This window comes from Tachypleus tridentatus, chromosome 13, assembly GCF_004210375.1.
Source record: "Tachypleus tridentatus isolate NWPU-2018 chromosome 13, ASM421037v1, whole genome shotgun sequence".
Lineage (NCBI taxonomy): Eukaryota > Metazoa > Arthropoda > Merostomata > Xiphosura > Limulidae > Tachypleus > Tachypleus tridentatus.
This window is the reverse complement of record NC_134837.1, coordinates 132621312-132646378: the sequence shown is the minus strand read 5'-3', so window position 1 is coordinate 132646378 and position 25067 is coordinate 132621312. Positions and strand designations below refer to the sequence as shown.

The 25067-nt window shown below is 33.3% G+C and overlaps 2 protein-coding genes across 9 annotated transcripts in view; one reads left to right on the top strand and one right to left on the bottom strand.

Annotated features, from left to right (window-relative positions):
* The window catches only part of LOC143236681 (NAD-dependent protein deacetylase sirtuin-3-like), a 28771-nt gene extending 14381 nt beyond the window's left edge, over positions 1 to 14390 (top strand). For all 7 annotated transcript variants that reach the window (XM_076475092.1, XM_076475093.1, XM_076475088.1 and 4 more), the window contains 6 exons: positions 2954 to 3186; positions 9504 to 9604; positions 12022 to 12072; positions 13047 to 13163; positions 13849 to 13966; positions 14257 to 14390. In XM_076475092.1, coding sequence (XP_076331207.1) covers positions 2954 to 3186; positions 9504 to 9604; positions 12022 to 12072; positions 13047 to 13163; positions 13849 to 13966; positions 14257 to 14339 — 703 coding nt within the window. In that variant the 3' untranslated portion in view covers positions 14340 to 14390. The remainder of the gene's footprint in view (positions 1 to 2953; positions 3187 to 9503; positions 9605 to 12021; positions 12073 to 13046; positions 13164 to 13848; positions 13967 to 14256) is intronic.
* On the bottom strand, positions 14378 to 24345 carry RpL39 (ribosomal protein L39). Of its 2 annotated transcripts, none has more exons than XM_076475096.1 (4): positions 24204 to 24345; positions 18154 to 18342; positions 14900 to 15003; positions 14378 to 14511 (listed from the first exon to the last, which is right to left on the bottom strand). In XM_076475096.1, exons 2-4 carry the CDS (start codon positions 18265 to 18267, stop codon positions 14463 to 14465), a joined length of 267 nt encoding a protein of 88 aa, XP_076331211.1. In that variant the 5' UTR covers positions 18268 to 18342; positions 24204 to 24345; the 3' UTR covers positions 14378 to 14462. The 2 variants fall into 2 exon arrangements, with proteins under 2 accessions (XP_076331211.1, XP_076331212.1); XM_076475097.1 differs by lacking the exon at positions 24204 to 24345 and adding an exon at positions 19953 to 19976.
* Between the last annotated feature and the right edge of the window lie 722 nt (positions 24346 to 25067).

The following is a 25067-nucleotide window of genomic DNA, read 5'->3' as shown; positions in this document are numbered from 1 at the left end:
AAAGTTTGTAATGTTTGAAATCTATAAACATTCCAGGTCAAATATCTGTAGTTTTCTGATTAATAAGTGTTTATCACAATTATAGTTTACAAGGCTTATAGTGTACTGACTGTAGCAATTAAACAATATTCTATTACTGTATCCCTGTGTGTTGGTTTATATATTTTAAGGCAAGATTCTCGAATATTCAACAATATTCGAAGATACGCTAGTGTTTTCATAAAACATGTATTGTTGGTTCTTACACTTGAGAATCTTCTACAATTTAGAGAATAAGTGAGACTCGTACAATACACATCTGACAATATAAATCACATGCGTCAAACTGAAACAAATGAAGATATTAAAATAAATGTATAGCAGTAGAGTTGTTATAGTATCCAGTGGTTAGGCAAGCTACAGTAGAAGGAAAGGGGCTCTTTCCATCACAGTCCTGATGTCTGTAGAATCCCATCTCTTGCCTTAGAAACCTTGTTGTCCCATATGGAGCCATTATGGTGACTGCTTTATCACACTTTGATATGCAGTTAAATACTGGTAAACTTATCAGTTTGTTTTTGTTAATCCTTATTGTAATCAGTGATTCTGGAAGCTGTTTCATAGTTTCCACCAGTTTCTTCTTCTGCTCTAGTTTGTAGTTCAATAAGACTACTTTAAACATTGTTACTCTAAAAAAATTTGGATCAGTCACAGGATTAAATCAGTGATTCAACTCATTGACAGCTGTGCCCCAGTCATTCTGGTGCTTCTTTGTCTAAATTCTTTAAACTGTTTTTGTGCCTAACCATGTGGACCCAACATTAGATGTTGCACTGTTTATTCCAGAGTCAAAAATTTACTTCAAATGCTTGAGGAAATGCTTCAAATCCTCCTTTGTAGTAAACAACTGGCAAACTTGTCTGTTTTACCTTATTACCATAACTAAATGACGGTGCAAGTTTTGTAGTTAAGATATTATTCAAGGAAGGTTTTCATCCTCTTTCAGAAGCATAGAGATGCACTTATCCTACTAAATGCAGTATCCTGGGTGAAGTGTGGTGTAGAACAGCATGACACACAAGGATACATTTTTATATTGACCTCAGCCACTGAAATTGATGTACTTTGTTCACCATAAAACCTCCAAGGTGTCCTTTGAATTGGTAGAATTGTGGTGAGACCTTATCACCATTCTTAGTTATTGGTTATACAGACAAGCATCTTAGTCCTGTAGAGACCAGCCATTGATTATCAGGACATCTAAACTATTGTACATCAAGATGACACTTTTTTTTCTGGCCTCTCTTCCTGCATGAGAGGTTATCAACAGAGGTCAAACTACAACAGTTGGGGTTTTCCACTAACCACTAACTGGTGTTAGCATTTGGTTCAGGAGATGAGCTTCTTTAGTCTTTGAAGCACTCTCAACTTCCTCTTCTCCACTGAAAATCTTGTATGGTTTTAGAAAGTGCCTTTTTATGATCTCAGTTTACAAATTGAATTGTGTGTAACCAAAGAGAAGAACAGAAAAATAAAGAATTTTAAATTAACTCTACCAAAAACAAACCTTTGAGAATAAATACATAACAAATTAATGTTAAATCATCTTTTAAAGTGGCTTGCCATTTACTTGTAGTTAATTAATGTCTATTGTTCCTAATTTCATATTTCCATTAACATTATACCATCATATTACCACATCCTGTTTTTAATTATACTCCCACTGTGAAGCAAAGTAGAGCATATTGGTTTGCCCCTGTCTGTTCCTCCATCCTAATTTTGTAGGTAGGATATCTCAAGATTGAACAGATGGAATTTGACCAAACTTTTATCACTTGTGTTACATACAGTTATAAACCTGATCAAAATTTGAAGGCCATGGGTCAAATGTCAAGGTCAGTCAAGTATGACATTAAAGGAATGTGTGTTTCATAAACATAGTTTGCCTTTTTTTTCATCAGTGAACCAAAACAAACTACCCACATATAATTTGTTCATAACTAATGAGTTTATTCTAAAGAAGTAATATTTTATCTTGGGTTGAGACTTAGTTGTGTTCTTTTGCTGATATTCTGGCTGTAGGTATAAAAACAGCCCCTAATTTTCCCATGTGTATGTACGTTAGTGGTCTGTTACATACTGTAAATACACTTTCTGTTAGTCATTTCCTTGAAGGTTTGTAGTATGGTAGGAAGACCCTTAGACAATTTATGAGAGAGGTGAATGAATTTTCTCTGTTTAATTTCATATTTAATGTTTATTTGTCAACTGTTTAAGAATTAACAGTTACTTTAAGTAGTGAGTACATCTCCACAGCTGTCTTTCAGTAAGCTGCTGACATCTTGACACTGTCAAAATGATGGTGTATAGTTTCCCAGATTAAAGAACTCATTTAAATGATTCTAGTAGTTTGGCGTTTTGTTTCTGCTTGCTGAATGCCTACCCCCAACCCCACACAGTTTTTTTTGCTTCTTTCAGAAACCTTGCAAGTATTAAATGGAGTGATGGACCCTTAGCAACAGTTTTTGTTCAGTTACGTATATTATTAATACACCACTATGACAACAATGGAGACTTCTTTTGGACTTAATAAAAGGCATTATTTGTTCGCTTAGGTATATTGTCAAAACACTGCTCTGGTGAAGTTGTAGACTTTTTGGGGGACTTGATAAAGACATTCTTTGTTCACTTATATTGTTAGTACCCCACTGTGACAACAATGAAGGTTTCTTTTGGACTAGAAAGGGACATTTTTGTTCAATTACATATTGTTGATACACCACTATGACAACAATATAGACATCTTTTAGATTTGATTAATATATTGTTCAGTTAAGTAAGTTATTAGTACACCACTGTAAAACATTGCAGATTTCTTTTGGCCTTCATAAAGACATTATTTGTTCAGACCATTAAACAGTTGAACTAACCAAACACACTTTTGTAGTGACTTGTTTCTATGTTTTGGTTACAGGTCTCCTGGTACAGGGTTGTATGATAACATTCAGAAGTATAACTTGCCATATCCAGAGGCAGTGTTTGACATTGATTACTTCTACATGGACCAAAGACCCTTTTTTGCACTAGCCAAAGAACTGTACCCAGGAAATTACTCCCCAAATGAAGTCCATTATTTTGTGAAACTTTTACACGAGAAAAAGAAATTACTCAGAATGTATACTCAGAATATTGATGGACTGGAAAGGTGTAAGTTTTATCATATGCAATGTGAAGGTGGGCTCTAATGTTGAACAGTGGTTTTTACTATAAGCATATATTGTGAAAAGAGGGAACATTTTTGAAAAATTATTATTTTAATGGCCTAATCTTTGAAGTACTTGATCTGTGCCCCAATTAATTTAAAGAAGTTTTTCTTCAATTTTATTCTATAGGTGACAAAGTATTTGCCACCCGTTATTTACAGTATGGACTTCATTATGTTTATGTAGTGCAGCAGTATATTTTTAATACTGAATGACCATTTTCTGAATTCCTAAACATTCTTAGTGATAATTTTTTTGGTTTAAGAACTGTGTATGCATTCAGCTATGTATGAATCTTCAAATTAAAGATCACGTGTATATCAGGGAATAGGAACACTTTCATTAGCAGTAGATGTCTTCTGTAGAATCTTGAAGTCTCATTTCTTGTTCTAAATCTTAAGTTTTATTATTCTGTTCATCTTTTAAAATGCTTAGAATTAACTCAGTGAATTGGACCATTATGAGGTTGCCATCAAGCTCACTTTTGCATCTATTATTACAGGGCCCTTTGAAGTCTCTTTATGTGGAAAATGTAACCCTACTCTTTGACAGTAGTGGTTAATGATAAGAAAAAAGTTGTAGTTACACTAAAACATATTAATACAAAGTAGAAATCTTGGTTATACTAATTTAACATAATTTGTGGATGTATCTTCAATTAGTTTAAGTAAATCTAAAAGAATTAAAATTATTTTGTATGAAAGAAAGGATTTTAAGTTCATAAATATAAAGAAGTTTTAAACTTTACAACTTTGATTTATGTACAGTGACAAGTCATATGTGTAGGCATTGCATGCCCCAGAATTGAAAAATATTAATTATATATGCTCATATTTATAACTCCTGTTAACCAGACCAGTGATGTCGGAATTTGTAATGGCGTGTGTTGAATTTCCCATTGAGTCTTGGGTTAAAAAGCATAGCTAAGGCATGCAACTGTAAGTCAAATAATTCATCATGGAACACTAACCATGAAGGACAGTTTGTCTGTGGTTGGCTGTACACCATGTAACATCACTAAACCAAGTTTTGTTTACATAGCTAACAGTAAGGTGTTAGTTTTGCATCACTTTCCAAGTAAAATTTATTTACTTCTTCACAAAATGAAGTACTGAAATAAAAGAAATGGGAGAAATTTTGATGAATCATATAGGTACATATAAAGATGTTTGTTCTGAAAGACAAACAAAATGCTTCATACACTGTAACAGCATCACTGACCAACCATTGTTAGCCTACAATATTATTGATCAAACCACTGTTAGACTAGAACAGTATTATTGATTCACTCATTGTTACCTTTGAAGGTTTGTGAATATTTTATTACACACACACACAAAGAGACAATATTTTTGTTTCTCATCTAAGTTTTTGCTGAATTTTGTGTTTTCATGAGCCATTGCAGAGCATGCCACATCAACTGGACACAGAGTAAGCTGGGAGAAAACTAGAATCATCGACACAGACAAATTCTGGAAGATAAGAAAAATCAAAGAATCATTTTATATTAACACTATTAAACCTTCACTAAACAGAGACTCCAGATTAGAGGTGAGTAACCTGTGGCTGCCATTGGTTGAATCTATAGGGAAATCTCTCCTCCAATCAGGAACAGTGATAATCCAACCAATCATAACACACTCTCCACAATCCACCAGGACACTATAAAAGTCTGACACACACTGAATTATTGGTAATCTCTTTTACCAACGAATAGTGGGATTGACCGTCACATTATTACGCCCCCACGGCGGAAAGAGCGAGCATATTTGGTGTGACGGGATTCGAACCCGCAATCCTCGGATTACGAGTTGAGTGCCTTAACCATCTGGCCATGCCGGGCCAAAACATCACACACAACAATAAAATCGCAAGGACGGACGAAGAGAAAGCTGACTTATTAGCTGACTATTACAAATCCGCTTTTAGCGATTTAAACTCAGTAGATTTCGACACACAACACCAACACCATGTCAACAACTACATAAATGCAAACCAAGCTTCATTCTCACCAGGATTTCCCGGAGAGACACTAGAAGCATACTCAAATTCAATCAATAGAAAAATAACCATAACCGAACTAAAGATTAATATCAAAAACTTGAAGAACACTTCCCCCCCGGACATGACCAAATACCAAATATTATTCTCAAAAAAAGTTCCACTCTCCTACTACAACACCTCACAAACATCATGAACATTTCATTAGCGACAGGGTATTACCCTGACACATGGAAAAAAGCCATCATAACAATGATCCCCAAGAAACAAACTAACAGAACAAATCCAGATAATTTCCGCCCCATCAGTCTGTTAAGCTGCCTTGGCAAACTGATGGAGAGAATTATCTCCAACCGTCTCCTCCATTTTTGCGAATCAAACAACATCCTTCCAGAATCTCAAAATGCCTCCAGAAAAATAGACAAACAACAGATCACCTCACACGACTCACGAATCAATATACAAAGCTTACAACAACAATCAAGTAACCATCGGGTATTCCTAGATGTCAAAAAAGCATTCGACAGCGTTTGGCACAATGCCATCATATACAAACTAAACCACCTACAAATAAATCCTACGATAGTCAAATGGATTTCAAATTTTTTAACCAATAGAACAGCACAAGTAAAAGTCAATAAAACCATATCCAAATTGTTTAATATAACGGCAGGAGTGCCCCAAGGATCAGTCCTCTCTCCACTTCTTTACATAATTTTCGTCAGTGACATACCTTTTCCAAATCTAACATACACACACAATTCACAAATACGCAGATGACATCGCAATCTGGAGCACCTCCAGAAACCCAGTAATGGCCATGTCTCGCGCACAAGAATCACTAAACAACGTCTCAACATGGAGCAACAAGTGGAGGGTCGTGTTAAATCCGACAAAACACAAGCAATCACCTTCTATAGAAAACTAAAGAAGCAAAGAAAAATCTAGAAAAATAAATCTATCACTTGGAAACACAACCATCAACATGAGCAAAACATCACATTCCTTGGCGTCACTTTCGACACAAAACTAACATGGAAAAACACATAAACAATATACACTCATCAATAAGAAAAAGGATTTCATATCTAAAGACTATAACTGGTAAACAATCAAAATGCGCACGAACACCATTATACAAATATACAAGGCTTACATCCGTCCACTAATAGAGCACGGATGTCAAGTAACATACAACATGTCAAACAACACACTCCAAAAAATCCAAGTGCAACAAAACAAAATATTAAAATCCGCATTCAGTTTACCATCTTTTACACCAACAAATTATCTACACCAAATTAGTAATTTACCAACTATAAGAGATAGAATAACAGAACTTTCTATGAAATATTATCGAAAAGCAGAAAACAGAAACAAACTAACGGCATCACTACACAAATTATCAAGTGCACCAACAAAATACATATCACCATACAACATATTTCAAGAATCACAATCCACTCAACAAAGAGTCTAAATACATAAAAACTATGTTATTAACATGAATTCCTTTTCTTTTCAGGTACAGGGCACACGACAGGCAAAACTTTCGGCCTGTCGGGTGAAAGTGGGTTTTCTCGGGTACTCCGTTTCCCCACATCAAAATCTTCAGGCATTGGATTTCTAGATCCCAGCCCAGGCAACCTTTTGCCAGACCCAGAATCGGGCGTTTGATTTGATCTGAACTTGAATGAATTACATTCATGTTCACATCTACCCAACTTTTCTTTTGAGACAGGTCCCGACCTTTCCTTCTTTCCACTGCCACCTTTGCCTCCACCCAAAAGACCATTTAGTGAGACATTCCCCACCCAAAAAGTCAAGAATAATAACGATAATTAATTTATTAAAATAATAATAATAATAAAAAACCACCACTTAATCCTAATAACAATTCACGAAGGGGACGAGAGGAACTACAAAGTTCCTGAACACCCCAGTTGGAGAGAGAACTATTCGGATTTCTCTCTCTCTAAACTGAACCCCTGCCACGTTAGTTTAGTTAGTTTAATTATTGGTAATCATCAACGGGCTACTGTCGAACCTCACGCCGTTTCAAGTCGCCCCGTTGATTGCCCGAGCCAAGCCAGGGGCAACCATTGAACCGTCCAGGACCCGAATTTTACGCTGGGGCGGAATCCTCATCCAACCAGCCACTACTGCAGACCAAATTTATCTATGCCAACCATGGAACACCAAATTTAATGTCAGTTGTTCCCCTACTAAAAGTCCAGTTAGTCTTTACTCAGTATTTCTCAGGGGTGTCGACCCATCAGTAGAATCAGAAGAAATCAAACAAGCCATAGAACCTCAAATCCAAGCCAATGTATATGCTGTTCACCAAATTTTTTCTAAAAACACTAACCTGCCTATGTACTTCATGAAGATAGTGACAACGTCGAAGTACAGTGCTGACTGTATTTTACGTGACGGCTGTTATTATCATATATTCCACTTTAGAGCGAACGCCCACATCGAAGACCTTTCAACACTTTGTCAAACAAAGAATCCAGACATCAGAAACAACCAACGGACAACTTCCAACAAGAAACTACAAAAAGACCACCGAGTCCAGATCTAACCAGAAGAAACACGAAGACAGATACAAATAATTTGACCCAGAAAACGTCAACTCCCCCTGCTAGCAACAAGCCAAGTGTCAGCAACCCAAGAAAGAAAGAGGTCAGATCATGCCAGACTTCAATCCAAGTTCCACAGAATTCAACAACTAGCCAGACTCAAACCACTACCAAGATAACCATTGACGCGACAGTTCAAACTGAAAAACAAACTACCTCCACGCAGAAAACTCAAACTAAAATCACAAGAAGAAACAAAACATCAGAGACCAGCGAAGAACAACTCATCAAAGAACAGCCAGTTGTTCCACCACCAATACCACGTTTTTCACTTGCACCAATGGGCTTCGAGTGTGAAAACAAGTTCATGACGAAGATACCACCCGATCTACAAGACCGCAGCTAACAGTGTCCATGTATACCACTGTCACAGTTCATCAGTTCTTTTTTTTTTAATTATTATTTTCTTTTTTCTTCCTATGTTTTTTCCCAGCTACTTCAGGGCACGGTCTGGGTAGATTTTTCTGCGCCCAGGCCGTGAAAGTGGGTTTTCTCGGGGTACTCCTGTTTCCCCCCACAGCAAAATCTCCAGCATTGGATCTGTAGGTCCCAGCCACATTCTGAAAAGGGCCGTTTACTCAGTCATAGGTTATCCAGCCATAGTAAATAGTGAATTTTAAAGCAATTTGCCAGCCGCCAGTGTACTCCATTCTTGGGCCAAGGTCTGGCTCACTTCACTCATGCTGCTCTCGTCCAGTTCTCCTGTCTTTCCTTTAACTCATAAATACCCCACTCCACCTAAAAAATATTATAAAGAAGTAAAGGAAAAAACCCCACGGATATTTTAACAATTTCTCACGTAAGGGGACGAAGAGGAACCACAATGTTCCTGAACACCCCAGTTGGAGAGAGAATTCTTCTGATTTCTCTCTCTCTAAACTAAACCCCTGCCACGTTAGTTTGCATTTGTGTTTTGCACACACACTGACCTGAAGGCAAAAGGCGAAAGACTTTCGAAACGTCGTTCTCTACACTTGTGTCTCCATAACAGGCATGTGGTGTTTATTCTACAGAGTTTCATCGAGTCTCAATATTGATGTAAAAATCAACTTTATCACAGTTTTTTTTCTCACAATCCTTTGAATATGCTCACTGTGTCACAAAATCACTCTCTGACTTTGAGGGGGATTAATTAAGAACAAAGGGGGAACAAATTAAGAGAAATATGAAAAAAACAAACCAACAAACAGAGCATCTGATGTTATGTTTTTCACTACAGTTTTTGACACAGACTTAGAGCAGTCTGTCTTATCAAAACAAGGTTCTTTGTGAGTATGTCACAGTATATTTGCACAGGTAAAAATACAGTAGTTCATTTCTAGTTCAGAAATGCTACTCACATCTCTGCAGAACAAACAATTAATATCTTATGCCAGTGGCTAAACGTTTTTGTACGTGCACCAAACGTTTCAACAAAACTTCTATTTCTATTCATAATAGTGTGTATTTTGATATCTTTGTTATTGTTATTTTCATTGTTTCAAGGAAGAAATATATAGATTTCTAAAATGATTTTGGCAAAAGCATTTGGTACATAGTTAAAAATTTTTCTGCTTGTAAAATGTTTGCAGAAATTGGAAATAATTTTTATCCTACAATAGTGGATCTCCTATTACAGTAGCAGGAATCCCATCAGAGAAACTAGTAGAAGCCCATGGTTCCTTTAACACTGCTTCCTGTATCAAGTGTGGCACTAAACATTCTTCTGAGGAAATTAAAGTAAGGAAAAATTGTAATATTTTTTAACCTTTAACACATAAGAGTTTTGTTTCCAAGCCATTGGAAAATAAGAAATTGTTACAAGATGATAGTTTTGGGTGAGAACTTCTTTGTAAAGTAACACCTTAAGTTGGTAAATCGTAATTATTTATCATTATATTACATCTAAGAAATGAGTTTGTTTCTGTGACAGTGAAGCACTATATTGCAAGTGCTTTCACTGTTAGGTAGACGTCCATCCATGGTTTTTTGAGGTCTTGATATATTCTGTCAATCTTTGTTTTTGTATTACTGTAATATTTTGTGCAGCAACATTTGTAATTGTGGAAATCTTCCTGAATTGCGCAAATTATGGCAGGAAAAAAGTTGGTATGTTTTTTATGGATGAGAAAATTTTGTTTTATGAGAACTGTAAAAAAGGTTATACCATGAAAAGAGGTCAAGTATGTTATACTAAAATGATCTGTACCTTTGCTGCTTGAAAACCCCCCACAGTGGTTCCAGTAGTATGTTTGAGGGCCTATATACACACACATACACACACACAATGCTAAAAATCAGATTTTGATAGCCAGGGTAGACACAGTAGAGTTAACCAATTGTGTAGATATGTGTTTTGAAAAAACAAAATATGTATCTTGATAATATCTCTATATCATAGGTTTTATTGCAAAGGGCTGTCATGTATAAAGCACACCTCTTCCCCCTCTGTATTTCATATACTAGGTCATCCCTTAATTAATATCTGATTTTAGGTTCAGAAAAAGAGAAAGGATTTCAAACGCTTTTAATGTTATTTAATCAATAATGTATATTCCATTATTATTAATTACTTCCTGCCAATGATTCACAAGCTTCTGAATGCCACTTCTATAAAAGTCTTGGGATTTGGAGGAAAAGAATGTAGAGAGGGTAGTATTGGCATCTCCATGTGTTTCAAGCTCTTTTCCATCAACATAGGTCTGCAAACTTCAGAATAGATAATAATCAGATGGGGCAAGGTCTGGAGAATAAGATGGATGTGGAAGGTTTTCCCAGTCTAGCTCTTTAATCCTTGGTTTAGGGGGCCATGCATTATTCTGGTGTAACACAACACCTTTACGATTGATCAAAGCAGGCCTCTTTTCTTTCAGTGCATCATTCAAGTGCTCTAACTGTTGACAACAGAAGTCTGATGTAATTGTTACATTGAGTGGCAGCAACTCAAAGTGGATCCTACTAAACGCTTAACAAGACTTTCCTCGGGTGGAGGTCCATTTAAGGCACTGCTTTAGCCAGTTTACATGCACTGAGCCATTGTCTGTGGCACTTAACCTTTTTATAATATATCCATTTTTCATCTCCAGTCATTAACCTGTTTAAAAAAAGGTGAGCCATGTTCATGAGTGCAAATGTCCATTCTTGCTCTAAGGTTGGCATCTGTCAAATTATGGGAGACCCATTTTCCAAGTTTTGAAACCTTTACAAGCTGTTGCGGATGACGGTGAACTGTTGAATTAAGCTTCTGTGCTAGTTCTTCAACTGCTATAGCACAATCTTCATCAAGTGCAGCCAGCAGCAAGTCGTCATTAAACCCAACAGGATAACCTGAACGTGGAGCATCACTTAAGCTGCAGTCACCTGATCTGAACTTCTGAAACCACCTTCAACGTTTTCTTTCATTGAGAGACTCTGCACCATAAACATTTTGAATGTTTTGTTTAGTTTCTGCTGCACTATTGCCTTTCTTAAACTCACAAAGCATTATATGCCTACTGTGCTCCTCCGTACATCTTCCTAAGAGCTTCTTTGTTTAATGATCTGAAATAGTGGAGATGGGTTAGTTTCTTTCATTTGTCCAAACATTTTTATACATCTCCTATTACATATTTTAGTCATTAAAGCCTTCTACAATGACAGAAATGATGATGCACTTTCTGTATTAAATTTTCGGACATTACTCATGGGATGACCTGATAGCATACAAGGATAATGGTTTCTAGCACCTGTTTCAACAGTCCAATAGTAAAGATATTTATAGGTACTATTTCCAGCAACTTGTCCAGTGAAGAATAACATATATCTGTTTCATTCTCCAGTTATTGAATAATAATGAGAGTTTAACAGCTGTGTTGTGGAATTAGTTATTTACATCAGTCTGGTAAATAATATTTCTTGCAACAGACATTGGATGTTGATTGGTATTAATAACTTTTGTAAATATTACAAAAGTTTAATGTATAAAGTTAAAACATAATTATAACAACAGTAGAGTTTAAATTATAAAAAGTAAAGTTTTCTAATTTCATCCCCTGAAAACTATATAGCTTATTTCTTGGTAGATGTGAAAAGTGCTTAATGAGTATTTAATTACAAAGTAGATCATTGTAAAGATTTATGGTTATGATGTTCTATAGTGTGTTTTTTTCTCTCCCTAGGACAAGATATTTGCTGATGAGACACCACAGTGTAAAAATCAGAGATGCAAGGCACGTATTTAACTTCTTCAAGTGCAATATGTACAAGTTTTGATGAAAATCGAACAGTATTGTTCATATGCAGTAAAATGTTTGATTAATATTAACTTTTATAATAAAAACAAATGGATATTGATACTATAGCCTGAAACTATTTATTACTTTAATAAATTCCTGAGAAACTTTTGTGTATTGAATAATTCAGCTAGAATTAATGAACTAATATTGAGTCCACTAAGTTTGTTTAAACTGCTCTGAAGAAACCTGACTTGGTTAACTGCAAATGTTTCGTAGCATTTATGGCTTATTGATTACGTTTATTACCTCTCGAGTTGTGTGACCGAGAATATGAAAAGCCATCAGCACTTTTCATGTTTTTTTTTCTTCCTATTTTCTAGTTACAAATCATATATTAAGTTGATATTGTTAGTGTTATTGTTTTCAGTTTGGTTTCATATAAATTTAATATCTCAATTTGTTTGTCAAACCATTTTATAAATTAAGTTTGAAATTTCTGAGTAAACCTCATCTTTGTAACAAGATATTATTCAACACAAGTCTATATAGCATGTAGGTTTAAATCACATTTAGAGAACAATAAAAACTGGTTTCATGAATTATTTTTCTCTAGCTTGAAAAAAATATTTAGTTACCTCAGATGAGTAATTTGGTTGTTAATTAGTTGCAAACTAAATGTATGCTCTACAATTCAGTTTCCTGTTGGTATTGAACGATTTCATAAAATACATTTAGTGTTGTTAAGTAAAAGTTATGAAAGCATGAAATACTCAATGATATTGCTATATCAAGCAAAAAGTTTAGTGTGTATCATTACTCGTAAACAAACTAAACTATTTTTATAAATAAATTATAATTTTCAACATTTGAAAAATGCAATATTTTATATAAACCATTCAATAATTTGAAACATTGGAGCTTTAATACTCTGTAAAAGTAGGGGTTTTAATTGATCTTTCCCTTTTAAGGGGGTTGTGAAGCCTGACATCACATTCTTTGGAGAGCAGCTTCCAGCACGATTCTGGTACCACATGACAGACATGCCTCGTGCTGATCTGTTAATTGTAATGGGCACATCCTTAGAGGTAAGCCTATCCCTTTATGCTTTGACTACTTTGTATAATTAATGATTCACTGTTGATCATATATATTTTAGAAGAGTAAGATAAAAAAGGTGTTCCCATTTGTACCATCATCACATGTAAGTTATGCGTGTTAAAACTGAATTAAAAGAGGTCTGCAGTTATGTACATCACCTATAATAGTAAAGAAGAGAGATGTTATAATAGGAAGGAAGTATTGACCTATTATTTAAGTGCAAACAAAAAATAAGTTTTTAAGAATTTCTAGTAAGTTGAAGTCTGACAGAATCTTAAATTAACCAATGTAGTTCCCTTTCCTTACCAGTAAGTTCAAGTAGTTATTAATATCGTCATGTTAGATATATTTCAGAATAATAATGGTGTGTACAACACATTTCTGTACTGTATGTAAAATAGATAAATTTTGTAATGTATTGGGGACGACGACAAAAGAACTTCACAATGTTAAGATAAAAACAGATAGGAAACTGGTCATTCCTAGTTCACTCCAAAAGAAGAAAGGTCCACCTTTTGAAAGCACTCAGGTTTGTAGGTTTTGTATCTTTGTGAAGAGAAAATAAGTGTAATTTGCACATTTTCACTAATATATGAAGTTTTATGTTTGTAAAATATCAATTAAAAAAGAAGTTTTTTCCACCAATACATTTAATGTTTTATTATTTCTTAGGTTGAACCTTTTGCCAGCATTTCTGAGTTAGTCCGAAAAAGAATTCCCAGATTGTTGATAAACAGAGATACTGTAGGTTCATTCAGGGCAGGGGGTGAGAATGATGTGATCCAGATAGGTAAGTGTTATTTGTATATCAATTCAAATCTTATTTTAAGAGGTTACAATGCAAGTTACTTAAATTATTTCATGAAAGATTAGGGGCTTTAAACTGGACCCTGTACCATTTGATGAATAATGTTTGTTTTAAAGTTAGTCATCACAGTACTTGAATAAATTATTTTTTGTGTACTGATAAACACTGATCATTTTAACCAACTTGTAAACACATAAGGCAGTGTATTAATAGTCTTTACCTCTGTTCAGAAAATGAGGAGTTGTGAGTATTAATGTTTTTCCTTCTTACAGGTGATGTTTTGGAAAGTGTTAATTCTCTAATTCATAAATTGAAGTGGGAAGGTGATTTTAAGAAAATACTGGTTCAAGGATAAGTTTTGTATGATATAAGATTGTAATTTAAATAAACAACTTTTCTAATTACATAAGTTTATTTTCATTGTATTACTGACACTAGAAAATGAAATACAACTGAAGACATTTTCTCTCTGTAATGTTCACAGTTTCAGCTTGGTTCTTCTCCAGTGCCGCCTCTTAGCATTATACCTAATGAGAAAAATTCAATTAATGAAAATTTTGTTTACTGAAATTAAATTACACCTAAAAGCAAGTTTTCAATATTCTCCTCACATCTGTTCCTTCCTAGTATAATAAAAACCAGTAGGACTATATTTAATAAACCAAAATTTCATTTTTAAGTTCCCTATAACCAAAATGTACACACCCAACAAAAAATGAAAATTGTGAAAGTAGAACATATATCAGACTTCTGGGGACTTCAAGTGTTGGATGAAATTTATAAAACTATCATGGATTCAAGATTCACTTGCTGTCTTTATAATTGAAGAGCTGGAGTGAGTGAGTAGTAACACTTTTATTACTTAATGTAGCAAGCTAATGCTGCTTTCTTATACCAAAATACGTCTTCTCTTACCTGATGTTGTTTCCTGTTTTCATCCGAATCCACTGTGGAATTGGACGATTCTGTTTCATTTTCTTAGCCAACTTCTGTTTTACTTTAAAAGTTTTGTGGGCCCCCTATAAAGAAAACAATAAAATAGTTAGGTTTAATACTTTGTCATATATGTTTAACACAAAGTAAAGTGTTACTATAAATATATTCTAACATTGGATAAAGACAAGTCAGAATCTAATATAGAAAGCTAAGTGTGTTTATCTGTTTGCATCTTGCAATTTTTATAAACATATTGAATCAGTATACTCAAATTTAATGTCTGTGACATGACATTTGTAACTGTTTGCTACAGAAGATGGACAAGTTTTTGTTGGCCTGATTTAAGGGGAAATGACATCAGAAACATTTGTGTATTTTATAGAGGTATCCTGCCCTTTTGCTGTTAAAATGAAAATCCATTAAACACTGCCACTTTTAAGAGAATAGATAAGTTAAACCTACCAAATTCAGCAAAAATGTTTTTTTATTCCCTTTATATGGAGAGGGAAGTTAGATATGACAAACATTTCTGACACTGATTATGTACCTCAAAGTAAAATGTCGAGAAAAATTCTGATTGCTAATCAGAAGCAGCAAAAGAACAGAGTGATGATTCACAAGGGAGGGTACATGTCTTGAAGGCATGAGGGCCCTGTAAAATGAATATTAAATAATTAAAAACAACAACAAGCAGCCAAAATGTGTGTAAAGAAACATTAAATGGGATGGCACCAAGAACTGAAGACTCAAGTCTCCATCCAATGAAGAATTCTCTAAATGGATAATTGACAAAAGCAACTATAGAGTGTTACTGGAGAAAGAACACAAGTGGATTAAGTAATTTAAAGAATGAAAAGTCTGGAACACAAACCATAAAAGAGAGAAGTGTGGGCCATACAACAATGGAAAGTATGTACATAATGCAGGAAGAGATGAGAATCCAAAGAAGGACAGATTAGATGTGAGGGAGAAAAGCAGAGATCATGATAGACAGTGACATACAAGTTGAAAAAGAGTGCATGGCAGAATCCTATAACCACAAGTGAAAGGATAAGGAAATAACCTTTAACCCTCTCTAGCCTGGGTACTCTTTAAACTCTTTTCTACACAGATGAGAAGGTTTTACTGAGTTAAGTTCAAATTTTAATTTAAAAATTCACTATCAGTATACTCCAATAAAATTAGTATTATCGTGTCCATTGTTAATTCAAAAGTTTCACATAACTTTAAATTCTTTTATTTGAAAGAAACCTTTAAATAAAAATACTTAATATGGCAATATTAAGTTACATTTTGTATTAAAAAAAAAAAGGTAAGTTGAACCTGTTAGCTTGTTACATCTCATTTAGTAATACACTTATTTTTTCATTTTATTAACATTGTCTGCATATGCAGAATTCTGAAAAAGTATGGCTGTACATATGTGCAGGTTAAGATTATAGAAGGGAATACAAAGTATCATTATCTCTAGGAATAACTCTCGGGTATTATGAAAAAAATATGTAAATGAATAAAAGAAATTTAGTTTTTAGGAATGTCTAATCTTTTTCCTTAGTGTAGCAAAAAGTAAAGACAGAAAGAGGTGAAGGAGTAGCAGTTATAAAACCTTTTGATAGGTGGTGCTAACAGAAGACAATGAGGTTCAAGTTCTTAGTTTAAGCTCTGAGTTAAGATAGATAATTTTTTTCTGTACATATAATTTATGTACTAAAACTAATCATTCTGCTGCAAAATCTTAAATGGAGCCTAGCCGGTTCTTTAAATGGTACACTTGTGTCCTCTCACCCTATTACATTCAGAACATAGAACAAAAAAATTGTAGGGATTTATCCTATTGTTCCCCAAACAAACCAGATACACATCTAGTTATTGAAACAGTACTAAATTCCAAGCAAAGTAATAACCTTCTAGTTCTACATCTTTTTAACTATGTTTTCATAATGAATATGGAAGTAGATAAGTTGTGCAGCAACACACAGTTCTGTAGTCTCAGAAACTCCCCAAAAGTTGAGAAAGCTCACACTGTGTTCTGATACAGTATAGGACTTTATATTCATTAAGAAAATACAAATAATTCCTGTATGCTGTCCTTTTTGCTATGTAGTATATGTGATCTTCAGTTTATATTTATTTTTAAAAAATTAGACATACAAATAATTTTCTAATCCTCAATAAAATACAATTTTTTCTCTCAAGAGATAATCTATCTCCTGTAAAATAACCCCCTTTATCCTAGGAATCATTCTAGTAGCCCTCTGTTGAGCTTTTTTTCAATGAATCTACTCTTATGACTAATAATTGGTATGTCTATAAATATACCCTAAAATACTATTAGCTTTACTATTAACCTGTTCAGTGCCGTAGACGAGATAACTCACCCAAGCCGATCGGTAACACAGTGCCATGGACAAGTTATTGTTTTGTGTACTACTATAAGTTTGGCTTAGAGAAAAAATAGTATTTGTTGCTTATTTCCTTTGTTTTAAAAATTACTCAATTTTCTGAAAAAAACTTGGCATAGGAGCTGCCGTAGCAGCTGAAATACTTAGCAGTCAACAGGCTAACAACAGATTACAGCTCTGATGGCTGAGTGGTTGTCTTCCCACCATAATACCAAGATTCTTTTCTTCACTTACAGGGTTCCAAGCTATATTAAATATGTGATCCAAATTATAATCCACAAATGCTAAAATTAAAAAGATACCCTATAACAATATTGTGCCAGATCTGTTCAGCCCTATGGTTGAAAAATACTTTTGATAAGTCAGTGCATAGTTGTGCAAGTTCATTTGTACTGATATTTTAGTGCTTTACACTTAAAAAACAACATATTACTTGCATAATCTATAAAATCTAAATACATTTGAAATGTTTGTTTTCAGTAAAACTTGTATTTCCTATACTCTATGTAAATAGATTACTACTATTTAGAAATAAATTATTAAACTTGTTTTTCTTCAAATATAGAACAATAAATTAAGAAGTAAACAACTGTTTCTTCTCACTATGACCTTTGTACTTGGCTGTTGCCACAAGTTGAAAGTTACTAAGCCTTTTACAATTTTGCATGTGGAGGATATCAAACAATTTTTTTGTAGGTTGAATAACCAAAAAATCATAAATAACTACACTGATGTCATATAGTTCCACTATCATTTATTAAGCTTAGTAACTAAGGTTTTTGTATACTTTATAAAATATGAAACTTTAAGCAGGCTAAAGATACAACCTACCTCCTTCAAAACTTGGATAAAGAACACAGAAGCCTTTTCAATGATTAAGATGGTGGAGAAAACCACTCTGGGGCCATTCAAAACTGTTGATTGGTTATTCACGTCATATGCCATAGTAAGAGTATATAACGGACCATTTCAAAAAATGGAAAGAATTGAGCAGGATCATAGTGTTTGAATCAGTACGAGCTACATCTCACCAAAATAAAAAATATGTGAAGTTCTTATTTTATATTCTAGCTTGTTAACATTAGTAATTTGAGTTCCTAGTTTGTATGAAATTATAGACATACTATTTTGACATCACAAACACCTAATTTTAAACAGTGCTGCATTCAACATACCACGTGACAACACTAAAATCTATATTTAAATGTGTTATTTTATTATTTACTTTTAAATTAAGAAATTAACTTGTATATAAAATAGTTCTGTTATTTTTGTTTGTTGTTAAGCACTGTTAAACATGATTGGTCACATTATGAGCTTAAAACAAAACTGGGAATTTTAATGAATGACCAGCAGCATGAATTTAAAGTTATTCTCAGAAATTAACCAAATTAAAAACACTACCTGTTTCTGCTACTGAAAAAAAAATTTACAAAAGGCCTTAAATATTAGAGAAAAATAAACTGATCCCCATGGTGTAAATCTTAAAGGAATATAAAAGTCAAGCTAAGTTACCCATACTTTCTGGGTTATGAACTTTGAAAAAAATCTGGGGTGGAGTACATGTTATGATAAATAACACAAAAAAATCTTAACTTTCACACAATTTATTTATAACATATTATCACAGTATTCATTATTATGTCACCAAACATCTTCTATTAGCATTAATATCTCACTGTGTACATACTTAAAACAATACACACTAGCGCAATGGTCAGGGTGACTACAATGAGGTAGTGGTGTTATGGGTGATTTCTCTTACCCACTTTTAATACCCACCTCTTACTGTTCTTCCACAGAGTTTCATGCAATTAATTTGTTGATGGTCATTGGAAAAAGAAGTGTCTTACAGACTAAAGTTGAATGGTCACAGGTCAAACTGGGAATTGGGTATAACTCAGTACTCTTTCATATCAACATCTGAACATCATTAATGTTAACTCTCAAAAAATAAATGCTCAATAACATTAATAATGGAGATTCACAACTCCTTCCAGACCCCATTAACTTTCAGCAATGGCTTGGTTCTAGGGACTGACCTTGTAACCATTTTGTGCTTGTTATAGTTTTCATGCTATAACTTTTCATATTAGTAAATGCAAATGTAAATTTTATATATTATCAGACAATATTACAAGGCTTTTATATCAAAAATATCACATTTTTTAAATTAATTTATAAGAGCTTGAGTAATCATGCCTTTTTTTTGGCTATCTAACATGTGGATTTAATTTTAAGATTAAAATACTTTTACTCATAAGAAAACTTTCAAACTTCACATACAAAATCTTTATAGCCCCCACATAATTAATAAATGTTTAAGTAAAAACTTTGTAATTCACTTTTCACTATTGAATCTCTATATGGGTTTAATCAATTTAACTAACCTTGTAATATTCATAAAAAATTAAGAAATAAATGTAATGTTTTTCTAGAATAACCACAAATCATAACATGAAAACATAAATGTTTTGTCTAAATAGCTTAAATCTCATGATATCATACATTTACATATATTTATTATTTTTGTTATATTGGCCTTTTCAGTTGTGTCTGGCTCACATTACAAAGTTACAATTGTATGGTACAAGTACACTCACTACTGTAACTAATAACATAAAACTAACCTTTACAAAGTCACCTGTCCTTGCTGTGTTTTAGTGGGCTAGTATTTGTAAAATACAGTTACATTTCAGTTATAATACATTATATAAGTATATACATTATAACTATTTGCAAATAAGTTAAGTTTTAGTTTTGTTAAAACATAGGACAGTAAATAAAAAGGAATAGCAAACAATTAGCTCTTCTAGTAAGAAACTCTGTACTTGTTTACTGCTTGCCATAGGTTGCTAAGCCTTATAAAATTTCACATGGAAAATGTGAAACACTTTTTTAGGTTATATATAACCAAAAACTATGTTACAATATCAATTTTATACAACTAGCATATCTAATTTATTACCCAAATATTCCAAAAAGGCTGAGAAAGCCACTAGGGAACATTGAGCTTTTTATTAGTTATTCACACATCAGAGACAGAATTAGGTGTAAGTAAGCATTTCCAAAAATGGGAAGAGGTGGGTATGGCTTCTGTGTTTAAGTCAGTAAATGTAGCAATATCTCAGCAAATTGAAAATACAGAAGGCTCTTATTTTAGATTCTCGCTCATCGACATTGGTAATTTGAGTTCAATTGTAAGAAACTACAGACCTATAGGATTAACATGCTCACTTGTTCCAAACTATTATCCTACAAAATTTGGTTCAGATTATTCTAGCAAACTAGTAGAGAACACACAAACACAGTTTTTTTTTTAACTTTATCTATCTATCTATATCTATAAAGGATTGGTTTGGTTTGAATTTCGCACAAAGCTACATGAGGACTATCTGTGCTAGCTGTCCCTAATTTAGCAGTGTAAGACTAGAGGGAAAGCAGCTAGTCATCACTGCAACCTCTTGGGTTACTTTTTTACCAATGATTAGTGGGATTGACTGTCACATTATAATGCTCCCATGGCTGAAAGGACGAGCATGTTTGGTGTGAAGGGAATTACAACCCACGACCCTCGGATTATGTGTCGAGTGCCTTATCCACCTGACCCTGACGGGACTCTACAAAGGAGATTGTCAAATAAGACATAAGGCAGCTGAAAAAAGGGTTGACTGACAACATAAAAATTAACAATAAGGATTTGCAAGTTTAACTACATTAAAGGTAAGTAAAATGTTAGAAAAGGATATCTTTTGTGGGATAAATATTAATATCTAATTATTATGAGATGGCCAGGTTTAATATATTCTTCTTTCTCTTCAGTTTTTACAAATAAAGATACAAGCAATATTTCTCATCATGAAGTTACCAGATAGAAACATATTCAAACAAGATGATGACATTATGAACTTAAAAAAAAAAAATTTGAGAAGCTTAAAGAATAAAGCTTCTGGATCAGGCATTTTCCTAAGGATTTTAAAACAGGTTAAGTTGTTGGGATTATGATAAATCTAAATTGTATCATGTTGACCTGTTTATAGGGCAACCCTCAATTTCAGAAACCATGGGAAAGAAAAATATTAAGTGTCAATGTCCTTTTTTAGGTCCTTAAAATCATTACCATAACTGAACAGTTTGCAGGTGAACTAGCAATGACCTTGAGTGAGCATTTGTAAGCCTGTGGCCAGCCACAGTTGTAAAGCAACATATGAATTTTACACCCTAATTATTAATCAAAAAAACATCACCTTATTTTGGTAACATTTTGCAACAACATGGAACCTACTGGTTCATCTTGACTGTTTAAACCCTTTAAACTATTAATAAATAATTTTTTAAAGATATCTTGAAACCAGCCCTTATCTTTCATATACTTAGTAAATTTAAGAGAAAGCTTGATGTCTCCACAAAATCTGAAAGTAACCCATTCCAAAAGCCAGCCACCCTATTAGAAAAATAAAATGACCTTAGCTGAAGATGACTCCTACCCTGCCAAAATTTATATCTGTCTCTTAGTCCTAGTATTGTCACTGGTAAGTATGGAAAATTATGATGCATTAACACTATCATTTTTCTTTACATTCTTAAACACTTCAAACAGACAACCCTAACTTTTTCTTTTAGTGTAATGTAACAGTTTTATGGAAGAAAGAGCATCCATGTGTTGTTTGATTGGTTCGTTGAGCCACCAGTGTAGAGTACTGTTATATGTGGTAAAGCAAATAGGATTTTAAGCTTTTTTTACATAGATACTGTATACAAATCTAAAAAGAGGTTATAATTTCATTGTAGTAAGTAATTGCTTAGATCGTTCTTGGGTTTCTTACCATATATAGGATACTGAGTTGTTGGAAAGGTTGTAGAGGATTATTTTTTTCTTTTGAATTTTATGCAAAGCTACACGAGGGCTATCTGCACTAGCAGTCCCTAATGTAGCAGTGTAAGACTAGAGAAAAGGCAACTAGTCATCACCACCCACCACCAACTCTTGAGCTACTCATTTCCCAACAAATAGTGGGATTGACTGTCACATTACAATGCCCCCATGGATGAAAGTGTGAGCATGTTTGGTGTGACAAGGATCCACACCTGCAACCCTCAGATTACGAGTCAAGTGCCTTAACTATCTGGCCATGCCAGGCCAGGTGTAGAGGAAAGTCTACTAGAATGATATCTGAGATGGTAAGGTTGTAATACAAGAACAGATTATGCTATGCCTATGATCTGAAATTTTTCTCTTGTAAAAAACACTTAGTGGGGATCAGATTGAGGTGTTTAATATTAGAAAGGAAATTGGTAAGTGTCAGTGCATCATATTTTTTCACAATTAGTGGTGAGAATGGTAGGACAAGGGGACAAAAATTAATAATGTCAGGGTAGAATAATCTTCAACTAAAGTTTGATTTTTCTAAGAGGAAAGATGGCTTTTGGAATAGACTGTCTTTAAATGTGGTAGATACAATACATTTAAGGGAATTCAAGATGTTTTGATAATTATTTGAATTAAAAGTTTTTTTTTTTTTTTTTAAAGTTTAGTGGATAGGCAAGCCTCAATACATCAACAATATCCTTGTCCTTAAATGTTATATTACACAGGAAAAAAATATGGAAAAAGCATGGTTAGCTATTTATAGTTTTCCTTGGATTTGAGTAGAAATTTTACCTTATTGTGCACTGAAAACTTGTGGCTACTCTTATCAAATTGAAGGCTATGCTCCTTCAAAACCTTGCCCTATGGACTTTTAGACCCAAACTAATGTGGTAGTGAACAAATTCAATATTTCTGTTGATCCTAAATTTTAATAAAACTTTTTTTTCTATACCCAATATCTTAAAAAATATGAATGTCATACCAAAACTACTATAAATTGTGATCTATACAGAAAATAAACATCAATTAAACAAATAACAACTACATAAGCCAGATGTTAAGAGAGATAATACTTAAATTACTGAAAATTGATAAACAGCAAATTTAAATTTGATGACAAGAAACCAACTTTTCAGAAAACAAGTTTGGAGTTGGCTTGAATGATTGATGAAGAAATTATTATAAATGTACAATTCAACAATATTATGAGTAAATACTAATGTTTATAATTACTAATACTGCAATTCATAGAAAAAGATATTAGTTTTACCTAGTCTTTCTTTTCTACTGATCACAAAAGTTTGGGATTTAATTCAACTCTAACCTTTGGAAGAACTGATTAACTGTGTAGATGGCGACAATAATATTAACACTGTTTATAGTTATATTTACAACTTGTGGTAACACTAAGAATAATACCAACAACACTGAAATTTTTTTTTCTTTGTTTCAATTTTAGGCACATTTTACTACTATATAACAAGAGAAGAAATTAAAAACAAAACCTATCGTTTTGGGGTATAATGAAACTGAAATGAAGAATAAGAACTAAAATCAGTTGCGTATTTCACTCCAGTTCAGGTAAAACTTGCTCTGCTGATAATAACATTAAGAGTGATACACAACTACACGGCTGAAAACCGAAAATATTTTATCTTTTACTGTGTTAAAAAAAGGCGTGTTTATTTTTCGCTTTTGTTTATATTACTAAATTTTAATATAGCCTACTGATGACACGATTCAAGCTATTATACTTAATTTTACCTAGTCAAGCATGTAAGGCGAAGCCTTCGGAGATACGTCTCCAAATAAAGTTCTACTTTCTACTGCTAGAGCTAACTACTATTACTAACATCAAATTTTAACACGACCATTATTCTTTTGAGTTTCACAGACATTCTAACTTATAACGCTTACATATTATAATTACTAACGGTCCGTTGGGGATCACACATTAATCACAAAGTATAATAAATTCAAAGTCAAATAATAAACATTTAAACAACTATACCATTTTTCTTCAACTGCTACCGCCTTCTTACTAAAGAGGTTTATGTTTACCCTCTAACGGTTTAAAGCGTAACATCATTTTAACAGTTCAAAACTTCAAACAATTTTGTATAAAAAGTAATAAGTATCGACATAAATAAGATGCTTGCATTTGGTCGTCCGGAACTTTTTTTTTGCAGATTTCCAGATGAAGCATCACAAATTTCATATGATTAGATAAGCCTTTGTTCAAAGAGTCCGAATTGTAAATTGACTTTTCCATTCAGAATCACCACATTACTTGTTGCTTGCTTTGTCAAACTTTTTAAAAATACATAACAACACGACGTAGTTGTCGTCATCACATGACAAATGGTTTTGATTTCGACATTAATTTCGTTGACTCCTGTAAGCGTCTGAGGGCTACTTTTCTTTAGTGCAGATTTTATTCTTCGTTTTTGCGAGTTTTTTTTTTTTTTAATTTTATACTCATAAAACCGTGTCTTACACTGAACGATTATGACCATTTCATACTCTATACACTATCGTAAATACAATTACTATACTTTGTTTACTTTACGTCTAGTTTTATTAAACAGAGTTATGCATGCGCAATTTAATTAGTTAAAGTTACATCTTTGTAAGTTTGTTTGTCTTATCGTGTAAGATTTTTTTCAAATAGACCACGACTCGTCGATCCAACACATTACGTCTTCAAGTAAGTATAACTTGCCATGCGTGAAAGATACAGAATAAGGAACATTCAAGCGAAGAGCATAAAAACTACTGCAAATATTTTCCGGATCGCGACTAATTATTACACTAAAACTTTCATAAATAAAACATAAAATAAACAGGACTAGTTCCACTGTAGGTCTACATCAAG

Bases quoted from the DNA above. Each gene is read 5' to 3' on its own strand.
- RpL39 (XM_076475096.1), bottom strand. From the start codon at position 18,267: ATGGCATATGACGTGAATAACCAATCAACAGTTTTGAATGGCCCCAGA. The intron at 15,004-18,153 runs GTAGGTTGTATC...TTTTCTTTATAG, and splicing joins TTATCCAAGTTTTGAAGGAG to GGGGCCCACAAAACTTTTAA. The intron at 14,512-14,899 runs GTAAGAGAAGAC...TTTTCTCATTAG, and splicing joins AAAACAGGAAACAACATCAG to GTATAATGCTAAGAGGCGGC.